The sequence below is a fragment of the Eretmochelys imbricata genome, chromosome 1, assembly GCF_965152235.1.
Source record: "Eretmochelys imbricata isolate rEreImb1 chromosome 1, rEreImb1.hap1, whole genome shotgun sequence".
In the NCBI taxonomy this organism is placed as follows: domain Eukaryota; kingdom Metazoa; phylum Chordata; order Testudines; family Cheloniidae; genus Eretmochelys; species Eretmochelys imbricata.
Genome location: NC_135572.1, coordinates 248,694,856 through 248,716,603, shown reverse-complemented (window position 1 = coordinate 248,716,603; position 21,748 = coordinate 248,694,856). Strand labels below are relative to the sequence as shown.

General features: G+C 42.9%; 1 protein-coding gene across 2 annotated transcripts in view; it reads left to right on the top strand.

Moving 5' to 3' along the window:
• CACNA1C (calcium voltage-gated channel subunit alpha1 C) overlaps positions 1 to 21,748 on the top strand; it is a 709,385-nt gene that overhangs the window by 479,453 nt on the left and 208,184 nt on the right. For both annotated transcript variants that reach the window (XM_077827237.1, XM_077827230.1), the window contains exon 7: positions 1,774 to 1,978. In XM_077827237.1, the coding sequence (XP_077683363.1) occupies positions 1,774 to 1,978 (205 nt within the window). The remainder of the gene's footprint in view (positions 1 to 1,773; positions 1,979 to 21,748) is intronic.

Genomic DNA, 21,748 nt, shown 5'->3' with positions numbered 1-21,748 from the left:
CAGTCATTGGCCTTTCTGTTGAGACTTCCAGCAGAGTTGTCAATTCCTGATGAGTATGGTGGTGCTTTTTCATGTGGATGTTTGCCATTTGCAGCTGGGCTGAGACCTCCAGTTCATTTCCCATTGACTAAAGCAATAAGACAGTAATGACTTTCTCACCAGCAGACTGAGTTGGATTTGAGTCAGCAACATAGAGTTGAACAACTCACCTATTCTATAACGACTCCAGGCCCCAAATATACAATACTGTAAACTTTAATAACTACTATCATGGCAGAGGAGTTTCTAATCTATGATCAGCCCTTCCCTTTTCTCTCTCAGGATGTGTCTGTGGTTAGAAAGGAAGTTATTCTGAAAGTAAAAATGAATTAGTGGGAGGAATCCTGCACACAAAATCCATCAGGAAATACCTCCTAAGAAAATCCAGTAGACTGTCACTTACACATCTACGCATCTGCTGTTTATCATTTGATTTATTTGACCTGAGCATCAGTGATCACCGTGAGATGCTGGGTACTAATGACTCTATCTCAGTCACAATCATATAGCGAGAAAATATCATACAGAGGGAAATTGCCACAAGAGTTCTTTAGTTTCTACCTTCTTATAAGGTCAGCAAATTTCAATTGCTAGAAAATGTACTAGAACTGTAATGACCTGCCATGGATTTTTACGCTCTGTTAATATATATATATATTATCTTTCTCTATGGTAACTACTGAAGAGGCACCTCATTCTGATCTTCCTATTCCTGATGTACTTTGGCGTAAACACTACCAGAACTTTTGGAAATCTCACAAGAACAAGCTGTCTCATGAAAAAGATAGTAGCAACAAATAAAATAGATAGAAACAAACAAAATAAACTCCCACATATCTATTTTAAATGTAGGGCCTTATCTTGCAGTCCTAATTCAGGCAAAGCTCCCACTGCTTTCAAAGGTAGCTTTGCCTGAATAAGGACAGCAGGACTGTACTCTTACTGATCAATCACTCTCATTACATATTACTATGGTCCCAATATTAGTATTTGTGTTTATTTGTATGTATTAAAATGTTTTTCATGGGCTTTTTTTTAATGCACCGGAGAGTTGAAACAGATGTGTAGCTTGGGTTCTTAATTTTACAAATTGGGAGAAACCCCAAACCTATATAGAATAGGCAGGTGATTAATCAGAAGTTATGGTCCTGCAGAGCTTCTGAGCATCACAGGACCTGTGGATAACATTCTGCAAAGCTTCTGAGCTCCAGAAATGCATCACAGCAGTTTAACATTAGTCCAGCATCCCTTAGCAACTCCATAGCACTGAAGCTTGAAGCTTGGTTCCTTTGAGGTAAGGTGTTCCACAGGAAGAGAGCTTCAGTCAGTTCAGTGCTAGGGGACATAAGTGACCTTAAGTTAACCCAGACTGCCCGTGAATATGGAAATGGAAAATCATAGTTGCAGTGTGCACACCAAAGAAATGCAACTGATGTAACCTAGCATCTCCTCATGTATGAGTGCACTCTTTCTTGTTTCTGGAAGGTTGTATATTGAAAAACATAATGACAATTTTGATTGTCATAATTGGTAACTTGTCTATCCTTTGCAAAATAAAAAGCCAAACCAAAAAATGCACCGGCGCCTGGTTAAAACCAATACAATTTTTGGTGGTGCCTTCAAATAATGTGTCAAATGCACTGCAAAAGTCTGGTCTCAAAAGCAAGTATCCTTCTTTTGCCTTTCCAGTGACTCATGCAGTACTTAATAATTTTCTCATTCTTGTTTTCCCATCATTTATGATACACCTGCAGAAGAGGACCCCTCTCCTTGTGCTCCTCAATCAGCGCATGGACGGCAGTGTCAGAATGGCACTGTGTGCAAAGCAGGATGGGAGGGGCCCAAGCATGGCATTACCAATTTCGACAACTTTGCCTTTGCCATGTTAACTGTGTTTCAGTGCATCACTATGGAGGGCTGGACAGATGTCCTTTACTGGGTACGTATCCGAAAATGACCAATCCCTGGGACCAATAGTGCTGTCCTGCCATGCTGAGAATATGGGGCTCTGGCTTGGTCTTTATTTTGCTCACTGGTTATGTGTGGTAATGGGAGGGTTAATAATATATGGCTTTAATTAATTTAGTGTGTCAATGGGATGACATGGAAGCTGTTAGCTGTCATATTTTTTAAAATTTAAATGTGAACTTTCTATTATATTAAAATGTTAAAAGATGGCAGGTGGCATTTTGGTTTGAGAATCTGCAATGTACCTTTGTTGAGCTGGGTGTCATTGAGTGACCCTCCCGATGTGTCAGCTATCTCACACCAATCCAAATTACTAATGCAGCAATATTTCTAATGAGTAAAGATAACCATGTAGTGGCATTGCTGTTAACAAAGGCACTAGAATGAAAAGACCCATGGATTTCATCAGGAAGTTCAGAAAATCCTTCTAGATCTGCACTCTAATCCTAATTATGAACGTCATCCTGACCCTAATTCTTACCCTGATCCTAATTCTGATATTGACCTAGATAATGACCTGAATTTTTATCTTAATCATGACCTAAATTCTATGTTTAATCTTGATGTTAACCTTAAAATTAACTATCATCCTCACCGTAGTCCTAACCTGGAGACTTGCATTCAGCTTCTTTTGGCTTTTTTAGTCCCATAGTGTAGTTCCTGTTATGTTTGGGGACCTGGTAAAAGCATAGTAGTCCAAAATAAGGATTGATCTTTCATTTTAAACTGGACCTACCTGGGCTCCTGAACTATGCTACTGCCTTGAACTTCTGCAGGGTTGCAGCATGGTTCAGGAACATGCTTAAAACATGATTTAGTCCTGACTATACTGTTAGAGTCTGGATTATAGCTATGTTTAGAGACTTCTGGTTCCCCCAGTATGATAGGAATTTCAGTGTAAATAGAACCTGAGGCTCAGTGCATAGTAGAATTAACACAAGAATATTCTAAGGAAAATAGGGAAAAGATCTGGATTGGGGTAAGCTTGTGCTGTTAATCAACACCCCCATCTCCTTTAAACTTGATCCTGAAACTGCACTCCACCTGCCACTGGGTTAGAGTTTAAAATATTTCTCTTTGAAGATTTAGAGTGTCTACAGTATATCCATTGCACACGGACGGGACTCACACAGATAATGATGGTCTTTTTACCCTTTTAAATTTAGATTAACCTTGTGATGCCAGTTCCCTCCTAGTGACTAAGATAAGAGGCAGAGATGAAAATATTTGAGAGCAATCTGGGTCTTGTGAAATGAAAATTAGATTTACTTGAAACAAGAGTATACATTAGTAAAAACCGTGAAGAAAAACCTAAAACCAGAAAAGAAACCAGGCAAAATTTCTCAGTATTTGATACAAAGAGTATATCTGTCTGTCATATTTCAATAGTATCCATCACTATAGTATCTGAGAGCTGTATGTCTGGGTATTCGAGAGAGACTTACGGGCCGTTCAGTTGAGAGAATCCAAAGCAAGGTGAATAAGACAATCAGTAATAAATAGGGATGCACTTGTGGCAGTGTACACTGTTAATTCATATGAAATGAATCCCCCAAATTATCATTATTTTCTCTAACGGTAGGTTTTACAATAGACCCTCCCCGCGTCTCTACGCTCTTGGGTCCCTGCATCATTCACATGACAGGGATGAAACACTTGGGATACAGTCATCAGTTCTTATTCACCTAATATTAGGAGCCAAAAGCATATAGCCACCGATAAATGCTCTTCTACTGTGATTGCTACAGATTGCTTCATTTTTCATGGATTCCCTAGAGCAACCTAGCTTTTGGCTGTTGGATTTTGGTTTGGTTTGAGCTACTTTCTGAAGTTATTTTTTTCCTTTCATACAGTACAGTATATCGAGGCCTCAAATTATAATGAATTGTTGAGTATTAGTTTTTCCGGACAACCCTGGAGCTCTTAGTCTTCAGGGTGTGGATATATAGAACACTTGCTTTGGAAGGAAAAAAATATGTTCTTCTTGTTCTCAGTTCTAAATTATTCCTAGACAAAAAATCTTAATTAAGCTCGGTGATAGGGTCTTCTGTGGCCGGGCAGCCTAGTGGCTAGATCAGTGGTCTTTCAGTCTGTAAGGCCCGAGGCCGTAGTAGGGGGACCCAGACCCTCCCTCTCTACTGGGTCCCATCCCGGGGCCCTGTATAGATCAACCCCTAAACAGGGGTAATGGGGTCTCTCATCCTAGCAGGGAGTTAAGCCCCACTTCCCCGGGCTACTTCCTACCATTCTCTTCAATTTGGGGCATGGCCCCGCTAGTCCAGTTGCCCCAAGTGCTGGGGCTTATTTGCAGCCTCCCCTTGGCAGGGAGCCCTTACTTGCCTCAAGTAGCTGCTCTGGATGGCGGATTTCTGAGCTGTCCCTTCGAGCAGGCAGAGACCTCCTGCTTCCTCGCCAGTCAGCCCCCAACTGAGCCTGGCTCCCTTCTTTTCTCTACCCCCCGTCCCATCCAGGTCTGGCATTGGCCGCAGGTGTAGTGGAGCTGGGCTAGCTGCACCCAAAGGTTTTCTTTAACCCCTGCTGTGCCAGATGGCTGTTTCTCTGCTCCCTCACAAGCTGGAATTAAGGTTGTAAATATAGTATCAATAACAAAAGGGTAAAATCTCGGTAACTAAAAATAATCCACACCATCAACTTCTGAAAGCCAGGTAATGCAAAGTTCAGGTTACACTTTAGAAAAAACACTAGGAAAAAGACACCAGAAATGATGGACATTTAGGGCTAAGGTGATTCAAAGAATCTTAACTGTGCCCTTGTATCCACACCACGGTTTGACTTTGTCATGTTATATAGATACATTGGCCACCATTAAAAAGTCTGTGTTTGTCAGCAGTTGCCATATAGTAGTATCTGAGATGCCATGATTATTTTGCGCTACTTAGAAGAGTGGTATTTGTATAGCAAAAGCTAACTTTCAATGTTGACTACTGTACACATCTATGACAAGTGTTATAGCTATAATAGTTGGCATGTTGAAACCCTATAAACATTGACATTTCAACCGTGTCTGCAGATGTCTTAAAAAACATGCACGGGTTTATGCAGTAGAGTATACAAAGCCGAAGAGCAAGGTATAATGTCTTTAAGATACCTACAGCAACATGGAGACTTAACATTCTGAATAGTAAAGCGTTAACAGGGTTCCAAAATTTCCAACCCTCTGGAATGAGTGAAGTATTTTAGGAAGTGGCATAGGATATAGGTAGGTCTTGCCAATTTAAGTACTCAGAGTGAAATCCTGGCTCTATTGAAGTCAATGGAAGAATTCCCATTGACTTCAATAGTGTTAGGACTTTCCCCCCTCACTTTTTAAAATCCTGGCCTTAATCTCTCAATGCTCCACATGCAGTCACATGCACAAGACCTGGACCCATAAGAGCGTATTTGGGGATGGGATCTATTGTAATAACTATCTTCTGAGCACAGGAATTACAGGTAGGGAATTTGCTTTGCTCTCCCTTCAAGTCTGAAAAGGAAAGTATCTGTCCTTAAACTCAGTAGATCAAGTCAGAAGCCTTTGAGCGGAATTAGTTGGTTGGAAATGTTCAGTCAATTGAGCAATTTCCTTGACTGAACATTGCTAAGTGCCTTGTAATATTCAGTTTTGCTTCCCCCTTCCCCTCCACTAAGGACAGATTCTGAGAGGTGCTGAGCACACACAATTCTTATTAAAATCAATGGGAGTTGAGGATGCTCAAACACCTCTCAGAATCAGGTGCTGAAAGAACAGCGAGCCACTTAGGAAAACTTTTGAAGTCTGACTGTCTGTCTGTCTAGAGTCTTATGACAGACCCAACAACACCCTGGTACCAGAGTGCAATAATTTGCCAATTTCCTGTTCAGTCAGGATAAAATTTTCACAAGTGACCTAGGAGCTTAAGTCCAATTGGCTTTTCATTAAACTTACACTTCTAAGACACTTTATTGCAGATTTTAACCTCATTCTCTCCTGCATCCTCTCTCACACTTGCTGTTTTTCTCATCTTCAGTGAAGCCTATCCCTTCCAGCTCACAAGATTGTTTCCCTGCCTATAACCTGCCTGCCCATGAAAAGTGTCAGAGGCATTTAAATCAACAAACTTTCATTCCATAGCATGTTTTTTTTAAAGTAATGTCAATAAAATCAATAAGCTTTCTAAGCTCCTCTCTCACCCAGTGGATAGTGTGTGCAAATAGGTTGGCTTCCTTTGAATTTTTAGAAAAAAATGATGCCCCTCCTTAGTTTTAACATTACTTTATTTGCTATTATTATTGTTGTTATTTATTTTTTATTATTATTTTATTTTATTAATTTACTGTGGTCCAAATTCTGCATGCAAGACAGTGAGGTTGCACAGGCTGTAAATCTGAGCAGAACTGTGCCAAGTAAGCACCAAATACCTTCTGCATCCTTCATGCATTGAAAATGCTACCCCAGCACTGTCACTTGGGTGGCAATGTCCAGCAAAAATTCTGCTGCCTCCTTAAATAACATTTAAAGCCCTAATATTAACAGTCCCCTATCTTTAAAAGTAGAATTGCTGAGGCCTTCTGTTGGAAAACAGCATTCCATGTGGAGTTTGCTTGTGACTTTCTGAACTTGGTGAAGTTGTCCTAGCAAGAGAGACATTGAAGGGGCCTTATGATTACAAATAAGACCACATAGGAAATTGATCATTTAAATATTCCAAATAAATAGTTCATAATACAAATCCAGAGAAGCACTGAAAACCCACAGCTCCCTCTGACTTCAACGGGGGTGGTGAATACTCAACACCTTTCAGAATAGACTCTGACTGTGAGGTTAACTCAAGTTAGGGTGACCAGACATCCCATTTTTAAAGGGACAGTCCCTTATTTAAGCCCTCTTGCAGGTGTCCCGACTTTTTCTTAAAAACAGGCAAATTGTTCGTATTTTCTGTCTCTCTCTCTCCCACCCCCACCCCATCCGTACTGGTGGATCCTGCTGCTGGCCAGATCCCTGCTCGCCAGCCTCCTGTCCACCAACGGTGAGTGGGGGGGTCCAGTGGCCGACAATGGGGGTGGGTATGTAAGGCTGGTAGCAGGGCTGGTCGCTCCCCCTGCTGGTCCATCAGCGCAGCTCCCTCTGCATGCCAGCTCTCGGCCAGCAAGGCCCTGCCCCCGTCCCGTTTCCGGCTGGCACTGGCTGTGATCTGCGAGCTGCGGTGGCTGGTGAGTGTGGGTAGGTGCCAGGCGAGGGCTGGTTACATGTTGCCTCTGCTGCCCACCAATCGGCCCTTTACATGCTCTCCCTCTCACTGTCCTCTCCCTGCTTTGCCCCTTTGCCTTCCCACAAGCCCTGCTGCACCTCCATATTTCCCCTCCCCTGGCAGGGCACATCCCACTCCCAGAGCTGTGTGGAGAACCAGCCCCTGGTCAGAGCACTCAGCTCACTAACAGTCTGGCTGGCAGGCTTCTTCCTTCCCCAACTGCCTCTGGCTGGCCCAGCACCCCAGGAAAGCCCAAGACCCTCCCGCCCCGGGGGTTGGCCAGGAGGAGCCAAGCCCTGCATGTGCCAAAGCCCTGCACAGTGGTGACATGGGAAGCATCTCCACCCCTCAGCTAAGCTCTGGAGTGGGGTGGGGAGAGCGATTTCCAGCCTGTTCATGCCCTGAACCTGCAGGCTCCACAGCAGCACCCCAGGCAGGCGGCTTAGCACCCTCTTCACCTGCCACCCGCCCCCCTCCCTGGGTCCTGCCCCCAGGGAGCACGGGGCTGAAGCCCCTGCAGTCAGGTTCCCTGGGCCCTGGTGCACAACGCATCCTTAGAGCTTAAGCCCTTCCTTCCCATGCTGTAGCCAGGGGACAGGATGTGGCTGAGTTATGTCATTGGCCAGCAGCAGCCAGGAGGTGTTAGCTGCCTTTCGACACTTTGTGAGCAGAAAGGGTCAGTCAGTCAACCCTCCCCCGCCCCCAGCCCCGTGAGAGAGGTGTATGGGAGTGTGTGTGTGTGTGTGTGTGTATGTCACCTCTCCCTGTGTGAACCCTAAAACCTTAAAGATAAGAAAGTAAATAAAAAGAATCCAATTATGCAGTATTTCTTTTTAACAGGGACTCAGTCAACTTGATGTTAATTTGAATGTTTGTACTGCATAGTTCTGATTGCCATTGAACTTGCTTAAAAACGAGTACCTGTATTCAGGGACATATGGGAAATATGGTCACCCTACTATTTATTATTATTACTAAGCATAATATATGCAAAGAGGCCCCAATTTAGCTAAGGACTTAAGCACATGTTTAATTTTAAGTCCCATTGAAGCCAATAAGTCTGAAGCACGTGCCCAAATTAAGCATGTGATCAGGTGCTTTGTTGAATGGGGATAGACTGTTGAATCAGGGCCACAGTGATTTCTAGCTTAGCTCCAGCTTACAGTAGTACATCTCCTACATTGGCTGAGCCAGATGGAGGTTGTTCATTTTTTTGGTTTACATTGTAGAACTTCTTCCTATGAACTATGGAGTTTGAGTCTCAGATGTATTAACATTCTGGACACCGAAAGTATCCCAGCCACTGAATCATAGACTTGAGTTGGAAGGAATCGCTAATGGTCATACTATTTCCTGTTTATCAGGACAAGATTGACCTTATCATTCCCATATCCCCTCTGAACAGATGAGTGTCTAGTCTCGTCAGCTCATTCCATTGCCTAAACTGATTTTATGAGGTTTTAAAGTAGGGGCAAGTCTGACCAAATCCCATTCAGAACACCACTGAATTTTAGGAACATTTAGAAGAAGACGAGATCTAAATGTTATAGATTGCACCCGTCTTTCTTTTAAAGTAAATCTCTGCTGTAGCTCTTTATTTCTTGTACTCTGACTAATGGGAATAATTAATCTCTGTCTACTTTATAACATCCCATTTAAGTATTTGTAGACATTTATCACGTCTCCTCCCAATCTTTCTCCAGACTGAACAGATCCAATTCTCCTAACAGGGCTTACTTTTAATTATTTTTAGCAGTTTTGTTGCTCTCCTTTAGGGGAGGTGTCTCTTACCAGTTAATATGCTATAGACTAAGGCTAATATCTAGAATTGGTGTTAAACTTTGTATACGGTCTGCCCCTTCCAGCTTGAGCTATGGGACACACTGCATGTAGACTGCCATGTGCAGCATTAGGCCTGGTTTGCACTGAAAAGTTACATCAACGTTGGTCAGCGGTGTGAGAAAAACATCCCTGACCAACGTAGCTATGCCAACAAAACCCCCAGTGTAGACATAGCTAGGTCAATGTAAGAGGGCTTCCTATCTTCAATCAGGTGTTCCTACACTGAAAAATAACCCCCTTCTGTCACTGTAGACTGTGTCTAAACTATGGGGCTATGCAGACATAGTCTCTGTGGTATAGACATAATCTTAATTCTGGAAGTCTAGCTCTCCATTATGCTGCACCTAGAGGTATCATATCCACTAGTCCAAAGTGAGTGCAGAGTGGGTGTGAAATGCTACCAAATCAGAATGATTGCACCCACTTTGCAGTGGTGCAATGAATACTTACGGTGCAGAGTAATGGGGAATCAGGCTCTGGGATGATCTGCATGCAGTCTGGTTCTTGCAGCTTGAATTCTAGGATCAAGCAGAATGACCACTTTTAAAAAGAGCCATTCAGCCTACCTCAGTGAAGAGGGATTTGTTTTGTTTCCCATAATTCATGCAACATTTCTGAATTCTTGGCCAAAATCTCTGAAAACATGACATTGCAATGGCAGTTTGCACTGGGGCTCTGACTATAAAGTAATAGTTGTAAAGTAAAGAAGGGCAGGTTTCACGTGAATATAATTAGAGATGGACATGAGCTAGAACACTCGATCTGAACCCTCCTGGACTTTAGGCAAGATCAGTGTTTCAGACCATCTGTCTAAGAGGGACCTGATCTGGAATGGAGGATTTCAACCCCCTCAAATTTAAGAGGACCAAACTTCATAGGTTGGCCCAATCCCTACACAGAATAAGAAAACACTCTAAGAGCAGTAATACAATGGAACAGCCACCAAGACAGCACAATGAGTTTGAATCAGTGGAAATGTTCAAAAGTGAGTTAGATGACCCATCCCGGGGTATCATGCGCTAGATGCAGCAGGTTAGATGTGCTGTCTTAACAGGCCCCTTCCAGCATCAGTGTCTATGAATCTATGAAATCATACTTCTGAGATGATTCAGTAAATGAGCTTGAAACCAGAGCTCACAGTCACCCTGGAAACTCCTATCAGGAAATCAAATTGGGGAAGAAACCAAGCAATCGATATAATTTACTTTGCTGACAGCCTTGACGTGCTTTGTGAGCTTTTCTCATCCCTCCACAGCCTGGTGAAGCCCGATGAGGAAGATGTGGTGAGGAGTACAGTGATATTGCCATAAAGTGGAAAATGTTAAATGCAAAACTGCAACCCCCAATTTTCACCAGCTGTGTTGTGCTTTCTAACCCTTTATTCTTACAGCGTTCAGGCTTGAATTAGTAAGGCTTTCCGCACAAGGGAATGATCTGATTCTCAGAATATACCTCTCTCTGCTCCACAGCATTTATTTTTTCCAGAAAGTGCTGGATTTTTATTGCGGGGTTTTATGATCATGTTGACAGGATATGGCACGGAGGTGAAAAATAACAAAAAAATAAATAAATAAAAAAATTAGAGCACAAGCAAACGGTCTCACTGATCACAAAGGTTATTCCACTTTCATCTGCTGTAACAATGCCATACAGTGGGGTGCCCACATGTTGTGGCACTGAGGGGCCACAACATTGACTTGTCAGAAGAGTAATGGCCAAGCTTACAATTTATGGCCCAAGCAATAAATCTGTTTTTCACAAACAAAGGCATATGCAACCATAACAGTTGCTTGTACTTTTGTCTTCCTTGAGCGATTAATAGGAATGGCTTGTTGTTTTACTCCTACAGCAAAAACCTGGCTCCATACAAAGAGGGTGCACTTTAAGACTCCAGGTTTCATGTGACCCTCAAGCCTCACTTTGGGCACCCCTCCTGAATATGTTAAGAGGCTCTCTGTTTAGGATAAGCTTCTTTCTTGGATATTTATGGGTTGGTGTTAATGGAGTGCCTCTGCCCAATGCTCCTGCTTGTGAAGGACTTCTTTAATAGCCCTGTTTTTCTCTTGCCCTTCTTTACCCCTCTTTCTTCCTTCGCTCTTCCTCAAACTCTCACCTAATGATGGCTTTTTCTCTACTGTAGAGACCTTCCTGTCCCTCAGCTTCTTCCCAAACCTGGAAAATTGAGAGCTTACCTGGTGGGACAAATATTTCAAAAGTTACAAGAGATTTTGGGTGCAACAATTCGTGGGTTCCCAACTTGAGAGTGGCCAGATTTCCAGAAGACAGATACTCAATACTTTTTGAAAAATCAGGCAAGTCAAGTTGAGCATCCAAAAATTGAAGCCCCTGAAGTCATGGTCACTTTTGGAAATGTTGTCTTTGGTCCATCCGCCAGCCCTATGACTATGAGGTAGATATGTTGTTTGTCAGATGTCCCCAGAAATTGAAGCTCTAGAAATAGATGATATAATTATTTGATTTGTTTCCAGTCTAATTTTGTTTTAATGAGTTGCTTTCAAGACTTAGAGCCCGATTCTGGTCTCAGTTACATGTATGCCAATCTCATTGAGTTTGATTGGAACTTCACTCATCCACTAACGACAGAGTTGATCCCTTAGGATTGGCTCCTGCATTTCTCATAGAGGCAAAGTCCATTGATTTCAGTGGGAGTTCTGCCTGCAGGAAGACGTGAGGATGAAATCCTCTGTACTCTCTTATGAGTGAGTGGCAGAAAGCTGCACACTTTGGGGTGACTGAGCCACTGGTAATGGGGACCCAGAGACAGGCTTGACATAAAGACAGGAGGAGCCTGGAAATGAGAAAGGAAATGAGACGCCATTGGAATTCAAGACCCAATAGAGTGAGAAGTTATTATGAAACAATGACATCCCAGGGATGTTAACTTTTGAGAGCTATTGTTCTGTTACTCATAACATGAATGATTCTTCCATTAGGGCCATAATAGAAATCAGACTTTCATTTACTGCAGAGATTTTCCTTTCAGATGGGTATTTTAGTACCTTTTGTTGCTAATAATGCACACAAGCATAGCAGAAGATTCAGCCTTGTCTATAGCGGTTGCAATCACAAGTTTAAGTGTGGCTTTGCTGGAAATGTTGTAGCAGTTGCATTGCATTCAAGAGCTCTGATTATGGTTTCCTCAGTAAAAGTCTAGCAGTTGTATTATGTTAATGAGGAGTTAGTAGGATAATCAGTGAAATGTGTAGTACCTGTACGTTATGAGCTGTGAGTTAGCTTTCATCAGTACAAGTCTAGATATTGTATGTTATATTTGTGAACTGTGAGAATAATTTGTGAACTGTCATCAATAGAAGGTGGTCCGTGTTTATGAAATGTGAATATGGCTTCATCGTCTAAAATGGAAAGGCTGAAGTCAGTTCATTTGTTGGGAATATCATGGCTTGAAAATTAGCTCTGACAGGAAACTGGGATATATTGATCAGATGGAAATTAGAAAAGTTGACTGTCGTGCCTCCATTTAGTGAAGTGAGTGTTTATCAGCAGTTTTAACAGCTTATATTTTAATGCTTCTCATTATCTTTATTTTTAAGAGCTTAATTGACTATGTAAATCAATTAACAGCATGTACTTGGATATTTGTGTGCATGCAGCAATCAGCGCTGTTCTGATATACCTATGGTAGTATCTTGTGTCAGCCTACGTAGAAAAAGCACTGAGACAAATAGAAGAGGATAAAAAACAGCAGTACAGTGAAATGGGCAGCAAATCCCTTTCTGGATAATCAGCCGTGTAAATGTAAACACAAAATAAAGACAGGAAGGGAAAGCCCTGGATTTTGAAATGAAATAAAATCTGTAGGTCTGGAGGCCTGCTATCCTGAGGAATATTTTCATGCTTGAAATTAGCACTTTATCTTTGCAGAGTGAATTTCCAAAGCCTTTAAAAGATTAAAAGGTTTTTAAGCAGCAGAGAGCGATGGAAGTGCTATGGTGTCTGTAATGAAAGAACTATCAGCCCCCTGGGTAAATACTCTTTGGGCCTTTTTTCAGAGATCTTTACATGTTTTTAACACACACTCACTTAGGAGCAAGGTGACCTGGCAGGTTAACGCATTAGGTCTTTTGCCTCTGGAGATCTGAATTCAAATCTTTATGAAGTCACATAAGTCAAAATAATTTTGGAGGTCACTAGAGGCCTATATGCAGATGACAAAATCACCACTGCACACAAATATCTTGGCATAATCAGCAATCTGTAATAGGGAGGATGGGAATAGTAACGTGTGACATTTATCTGGATTAAGACCTGGTCTTGGCAGAGTGGAGCTGAGAGTCCAACAGCCTGAATTTCCTTTTCAGTTACACTGGTGTAAATGAGACAAGAATCAGGGCACAGAAATGGAATAGAAAGATTCTTCTTTGAGTGCTGGTCCCTATGTGTATTCCACTGTGGGTATGCATATGCACCATGGTCCTCAGAATGAAAGATTTTGGTAGTACTGTCCATTATTCCACACCTGTGCTCTTCTTCTCACGTTTCAGACTGAGACCATAAGGGGGTGCAGGCCGTCTACCTCTCCAGTTCCTTTCTACTACCACATGGTCCGAGACAGAACCTCTAATGTCCACGGAGCTGCTGTTCTGCCTTTGAATCTCTAAATATTGTAGAATAAAATTTTGTTAATTAAGTATTAGTTACTTAATTAGATTTTGGGGATCCCCCTCTGGGGCAGCCCCACTCCCAGTACAGGACTCAGATTATGTCCAGGATTCCAGACTTCAAGAACTGCATCTCCTGCCCTCCAGTCCCTCCTGGTCAGCGACAACCATCAGCGGTGCTTATGCTGCCTTGGATAATCTCATCTCTCTCCTAAGTGCAGGATCTTCCACTCCTTCCCCAGCAGAACCCAGCAAATGCAGAGATTCATAGATTCCAAGTCCAGAAGTGACCGTCTAGTCTGACCTCCTGTATAACACAGACCCTAGAATTTCCCCAAAATAATTCCTAGAGCATATCTTTTAACAAAACGTCTGATCTTGATTTAAAAATTATCAGTGATGGAGAATGACCACAACCCTTGGTAAATTGTTCCAATGGTTAATTACTGTACCCACCATTAATAATGTATGCCTTATTTCCGGTCTGAATTTGTCTAGCTTCAACCTCCAGCCATTGAATTGTGTTATGCCTTTGTCTGCTAGATTGAAGAGCCCATTATTAAATATTTGTTCCCCATGAAGGTACTTACAAATTGTAATCAAGTCGCTCCTTCACCTTCTCTTTGTTAAATTAAAGAGATGGAGCTCTTTAAGTTGATCACTACAAGGCATGTTTTCTAATCCTTTAATCGTTTATGTGGCTCTTCTCTGAACACTTTCCAATTTTTCAATATCCTTCTTGAACTGTTGCCACTAGAACTGGATACAGTATTCCAACAGTGGTTGCACCAGTGCCAAATACGGAAGCAAAATAACCTCTTTACTCCTACTCAAGATTCCCCTGGTATGCATCCCGGGATTGCATTAGACCTTTTGGCCACAGCATCACACTGGGAGCTCATGTTTTGCTGATTATCCTCCACTAGCCCCAGATCTTTTTAATGTCTCTTTATACAGCACCAGAAATACTGTAAGCATGGAATAAACAATAACAACAGAGTAGGTCATCATGAAAAGGATCATGAAGGAGAAGCCAGGATCCTATAGATCCTGTTGAGTAGGCTGAGAGGGTGTGTCTGGCTCTTCAGACTTAGGAAACCTCTCATGGAGCATTCTATGAGTTTCCAGTCCGATCTAGGGTTGGCAGATCCCCCTGTACTTTGGGCAGAGACATCAAGGAGTGTGCCAGCCAGCAACACTACCTCAGATTCAGGGGCGAACAAAGGTAGCGCTAAGGACTCCTCTTCCCAACCTCACCATGAGGGTGCAAAGCCTTCTCAAAGCCTAAAGAGAAATCCACTTTCAGAAACATCTTTAAGAAGATGGCTGTTTCCCCAACTTCTAAGTTGGGTGATTCTTTGCACCTGGTCCCAGCAGGCTCTAGAGCCCATATGGGTCACAGTACCAACCCACAGACACCGAAGAGTAAGAGTGCCTCCACATCAGCACCATCAACAGGAGTGGGATCATCAGCACAGAGCAAAGAGAGACATAAGCCAAGGCCACGTCAACCACAGGTACCAACAAAGGGTCCCAAAAGCCACATGCATTGCAGGTACTGCCAAGGGCATATAAGAAAACATAAGCTTCCAAGAGCACTTCTACACCAGCTCACAAGTGCACAAGAAGAAGACTCTTCACCCCAAATGATGACTGACAGATACGCCAGTCTGGAGGATATCTTCATCTTTCCAGACCCAGAATCATTCCTTCTATTGGACCTGATCCTTACCAGGGAGATTCTAACACCATCAGTCCACAAACAATATGAGAGATGTTGATCCCCTATTATGTCTATTAATTGTGGCATCCCTACATTGACATTACTGAGGGCATCACAGTCACCCACATTTCCTCTTTGGGGGAATCTGGCATGAAGGAAGGACCAGCCTCATCTCCACAAGAGATGAAAACCCAGATAGAGGTTCCAGAATCACCTGGACCCTGCCATACCCTCATAAGATGGGGCATCCCCTCACCCAGGACTGCTGGTCCCCTTGCCTTGGGAACCTCCTCAGCCTATGTTGGATCTCTCTCACTGACCTGATTAGGAACCGTGGGACCCATACGTGCAATATCCAGAATCAGTACGGTCTCATTAAGAATCAAACCATCTCTTTCTCCCACCCCCAGAGATCAGCCTGTGCTCCCTCAGGAACCCATGGAAGAGGAGGAGGCAGAACCAGATACAGCAGTACCATCAGTCACAACAGGAGTATTATTAGAATCACCCGAGGAGGGGGCTGCCCCAGCCTTGCTGTCTCATCCAGATGGCCATAAACAGTTTCAAGCTTTGGTGAGGAGAGTTGTGGATGAGCTCCAGATTCCTCTGGAGGAAGTTCAGGACCTCACGGGTTTCTGGACATGTTACAGAGTTCAGAAGCTAGTCGAGCGGTGCTCCCCGTTAATGAGGCCATCCTAGAGCCTGCCAAGATCATGTGGCATACTCCAGCAACACAGGCATCTGCTTCAAGGAGGGAAGAAAGCGGGCACTGTGTCTCAGCCAGGGGAGCAGGGTTTTTATTTATTCATCCTCCCCGCAAACATGTCAGTGGTTCAGGTGTCCACTGAAAGGAGTAGACAACAGCACCCAAAGTCCACTCCCTCGGATAAAGAGGCCAAACATATGATCTTCCTTGTGTAAAAACAAAAAAAGGTATTGACATCCACTAGCCTGCAATTCTGATGAGCCAGTTTCCAGGCTTTGCTATCAAAGTATGATTTTTGTCAACTATTCAAAAATTTCAGAATTCAGAGACAAGCTCCCTCCAGAGGACAGAGCACAATTTCAGGCCCTTATTGAGGATGATTGGTGCTAGAACATCTCTACAAGTTGCAATTGATGCAGCTGAAAAAGCCTCTAGGTCAATGGCAACAGCTATTGTTATGTGTTGTTAATCCTAGCTGTACTCCTTGGGATTCCCCAGAGAAGTTCAATCAACTGTAAAGTATTTGCCCTTCAGTGGGAATAACTTATTTAGTGAAAAGACCTTTACAGTCATTGAAGGACTCCAGAGCAACCCTCCACTCCCTGGGTATGTATGCACCAGCATCAAAGAGGAAGTATCATAGACAGCCTTCTAAACTGAAGACCATTGCCACAACCATTCACTATAGGTCCAAATTATTATCAGTACAAGGTGTTCTCCTTTGGATAAGCAACAAAACCCAGAGTGTTTACGAAGGTGCTTTCTGTAGTGGCAGCACACTGCTGACACCATGGCTTGCTAGTCTTTCCTTACCAAGATGGCTATTGACTGAGAGATCTCTTTGGGAAGTAGTGACATCAATCACATCTCCTTTCAATCTCCTAGTGTCACTGGGAATCTGCATGAGCACACAGAAGTCCCTTTTAGTTTCATCAGGGACCATGGAATTTATCGGAGCAACTCTGGACTTGGCCAGAAACAGAGCTTACCTACTTCTGCACAGGTTTAATCAATTAACTGTGACAGAGCCCTCAGCCATCAGTTGGGGCATATCTTATCCTCCTAGGTCACATGGTGTCCTGTACATACCTGATACTCTTCACAAGACTTCAGCTTCACTGTCTGCAAGCCTGGCTTCACTGTCTGCAAGCCTGTCTGCAAGATGGCATACATCTGAAGTAGACATGCTATGAACAAGCTAGTCACACTCTCCTCTCACAGTGAGAGACTCTTTTGTTTGGTGGTAGAGCAGAGAGCAGAAGTTCCCTTCATTCTTCCCCCACTCCAGAAGATATTGATTACAGATGACTCCCTCCTAGGATAGGGCACCCATCTGGACAAACACACAGCACAAGGAACATGGAGTTTCCGAGAGTCCAGGATGCACATAAATCTCCTGGAGCTGAAAGCTGCCCATGAGGCCTGCAAGCAATTCTGACCACTCAGACAATCCCAGCATATTCAGATTATTATGGGACTGTCAGCCCCATCCTCACAATCTTACCCAGACCTCTTGACACAGGGCAGGGACAAGATCAGACATCCCAATCCAGAGGCTCTCCACCTCACAACCTGGTATTTGGGTGGATGTCAGGCAACATGACAACAGTGTTCTACATCAACAAGCAAGGGGAAGACAGATCCCTCCCCTCCTATGCCTGGTGGTCAATCTGTGGAACTGGTGTATTTGTCACCAAATCATCCTACCAGCAGTACACCTCCCAGGAATACACAGTAGATTAGTGGGCAGCCCCAACAGACACCTTTCAGTCACCAACAAATGGGATCTACATGATTCTGTAGTAAAGACTATATTCCGGCAATGAGGATTCCTATCTCGGGACCTATTTGTGTCACAAGAAAACAGGAAATGCAAGACACACTGCTCCAGAGGTGCACAGGGTCAGGACTACAAAGGGGGTGCCCTCCCAATCTAATGGGAGAGGCCCTTAGGGTACACCTTTTCCCCTCAATTCCTTTCTTACTGATTCAAAAGGACAGGGCAGTGATCATCCTCATTGCTCCCAGATGGCCGAGACAGTGTTAGTTTCCCAACCTTCTCCACCTGTCAGCCCCGTCCTCGCATCAGCCTCCAATCTTTCCCAAACCTCTTGACACAGGACAGGGGCGAGATCAGACATCCCACTCCACAGGCTCTCCACCTCACAGCCTGGTATTTGGGTGGACGTCGAATCGAGAGCAGACATGTTCAGTAGCAGTTCAAGCTATCCTAAAAATAGCAGGAAGGAACCCACCAGAAAGTGCTACTTGTCAGCGGAAGAGATTTCCTGTTTGGGAACATCATCATCATGTTTCCCCAGAAGAATCGGCCTTTCCCACCATTTTAGATTATCTGCCCATCCTGAAGTGCTCAGGTCTTTTCCTAAGCTCCCTTTGAGCACCCTTGGAAGCAGTTAGCATCAATTAGTGCCACAGAAGTACAGGTGAGGACTGAAGTGCATTGGCAGAAATGTTGTAGGCAAGACTGGAAAAGAAGCAAGTGCTGAAGATCTGGATTGGTGTGCTTTTACAAGTGATGTGCATTGTATCAGGGTGATGTTTGCCCCACTACACACACACACACACACACACACCCCATTTCTGAAATGCAGTTAGCACCAGATTATACCTAGCCCTTGTGCAGGTGGACAAAGGAAGCAGATTGCATAGATTCTGTCCTCCAGCTATACCCGCTGCTCAAGAGTCAAGCAAAATAGTTAGTGATAAGGCAGACTACTGCTCCTGTTGGTGTTAGCCTCTCCAGAGGTAAAAGATGGGGACATGGTCATAGCCCTGTCAGCCCTCCAGAGCAGCTATCAGAACTGACCAGGGGTAGAGGAAGGCTTCAAGGGTGGCATAACAGCCACACTATCTCGGTATTTATTGGAGCTCCCAGAGCCATTCTGCTTGCTCCAGGCACATCTTCTGGAGCTCTCACTTCAGTAGAGTACCTGCTCACCTTCCCCTACATGGGGCTGTGACTATATGTCACAGTCAATCCCTTAGCAGAGAGCAGGTGATCCAGGACCCCATAGAACATAGGTCACTTTTATGTTGTAAAACATGAAAATCAAAATTTCATCTTTGGACAATCCAGCTAATCTTTTATAAGCTGTATGGTTGGGAAGAGTGTTTGTACATGAGATACTAGGATACTGCTTTTTCAAAAATGTATCTGTGTTATTGTGTGTGCAAAAATGTGTGCAGAATTGCTTGCCTAATTTCTGTGAATAACTTGCATCCGATGAAGTGAGCTGTAGCTCATGAAAGCTTATGCTCAAATAAATTTGTTAGTCTCTAAGGTGTCACAAGTCCTCCTTTGCTTTTTGCAGATACAGACTAACACGGCTGCTACTCTGAAACCTACCACAAGTAGGAATTTTTACTTGCAAATGGCCAGTTAGTTGCAATGGCGTCTGTGACAGTCCATTTGTGTCACTAAATTGGGTACTGTATTTGCAGATGCATTTTTGAAAATCAGGCCCAAAACACACTTATTTTCAAGAAGGGATCAATGACAGTCCAAGAAGTATTTTATATTCATTAGACAGTAAGTGCACAGAGTTTTAAACTGCACTGGAATCATTTCAAGCTTTCTGTATTCACTGTTGATGTTTTAAAAGTATACCTTACCAAAAGATATCAGGCTCAACAGATTTAATAGGTGGCATAATGGCCCCATTGTATGTTATGGATTATTTGAGTTGGAAGCGACCTCCTCTGGGTCACTTAATTCACCCCTTGCATTGTCATCGAATTACTAAATTCAGCTGATCGTTCCACTTCTATTAATTTGTTTCATTGGCTTGTCTCATTTATAGAACTTGCGTTGTCCCAAAGGTTCCCAACATACTTTGCAGATTGCAGGCCTGATTCTGATCTCTCACTGATTTAAATCCAGAGTAACTCCACTGACTTTAATGAAGTTACCAGTGCAAGTGAAATCTGAATCAACCTTCTCTACAGGGACCCACCCCTGAAATGCAGCCGCTTCTGAGGCAGAATTCCATGAACCATCTGTGCTTGCCACATGGCATAACAGGGTTTTTAGGAGAGAACATGACGAATTACTTATCCAGTTGAAACTAGAGGCAAGACTTGAGCTGAACTGAAATTTGGCCTGGGCAAGGAGGCTAACACCCCGGATGTCACAAAAAGTTCTTTGCAGACCTGCAGTACCAGGATTAATTCACCCACTGGCTAATCTCAGCCATGTGGTTTTAGAACACACAAACTCTCAAAGAGGACACCTGGGGTGTATCTAAATAATCTTTTTACTGACTATTTCAAAAACAATACAGAAAACAAAACTTGGTCATTGATAATCTTTTTAAACTACCTGTGGACAATAATAAAATAACATCTACCATCATATCACAAATACTTCTTCCTTAAATTTCTGTGGAGGACTTGTCCTGATAATTGTAAGCGAAGCAGCCAATTACTCCGTGCTACACTGTACTGACATAAAATAAAATAAAATATTTTTTTCTGTAATTTATTAACCCTGGATGAGCTGGAGAGGTGATCACATGTGATCTGTATGACTGATGGAAGTCTCATTGTAATCCAGAACTTGGCTGCATTAGGTGTACAGAATATTAGCTGTGTAACTAATATTTTCAGTAGGAGTGCACTGTGCTGTGGTCTCACAGGAAGGCAGCATCCTCACCTCTTTTCTGAGTATAGTGATGTAAAGGTCCTACAACATAGTGCAATAAAGTGTAGGAGATGGGTGATGTATTTGTGACAGCTTTGATTGTTTCTCCTCTCTCCATGCTCTGAAATACAGAAATTGCCCACTAATACATTGATCAATTAAAATTAAAATGCTTTGGTTCTCTAAGCCTAACTAAGTACCCTGTGCTTCTCAAATAGTCTGTGCCCCATGGTAATCCAGGTCTGAGTGTAGTATTATTGGTATCATTTAATCTTCTAACTTTATTGGGGGGAACAACAGTACACTCATCTGTTCTTTCAGATCACTAGAGTTCCTAAATGTTTAGGCTTATATTTTTAAAAGGGGATATGGGGATTTATCTGCCAACATCTATTAACATCAGTGAATGTTGTACTGTTACATTCCTGAACCTCTTTCAAAATTATGGGTTTAATTAAAACAGGAACTAAACACACCTGAGCCTTGTAAAGGACCAGTATTCTTTCCCATCACAGCCTGCTGCAAAGCATACTAACATGCCATCAAAATATATGATCTGCAGGGATTTTCAGCATGAGTATATTGCAGTGAAAACCAGTTCAGCTGACTCAGTATGTACACAGATATTTTGACCTTCTGGCCTTTGAATACACATTTTAATTCTCTTCCTGCACATACACATAACACATACAAAGACCTTATAATTCTCACAATAATGTGGGCTTTTACTGACATAAGAACAGAATGTTCAGCTGAAGCAAACACACCTGGAAAATGAAAACAGAAACTGACGAAAGAGTAAAGCAATGTCATAGAGTCCAATGTTTAGACGCTGAGGACTAAAAAGCACAGCTGAAGGCCTCCGTGACAGGGTAGAATATCAGTAATTTAGGGCTAGATAGTCAAAAGATGTTGTTTGTTAATATGTGTTTTGGACTTTGT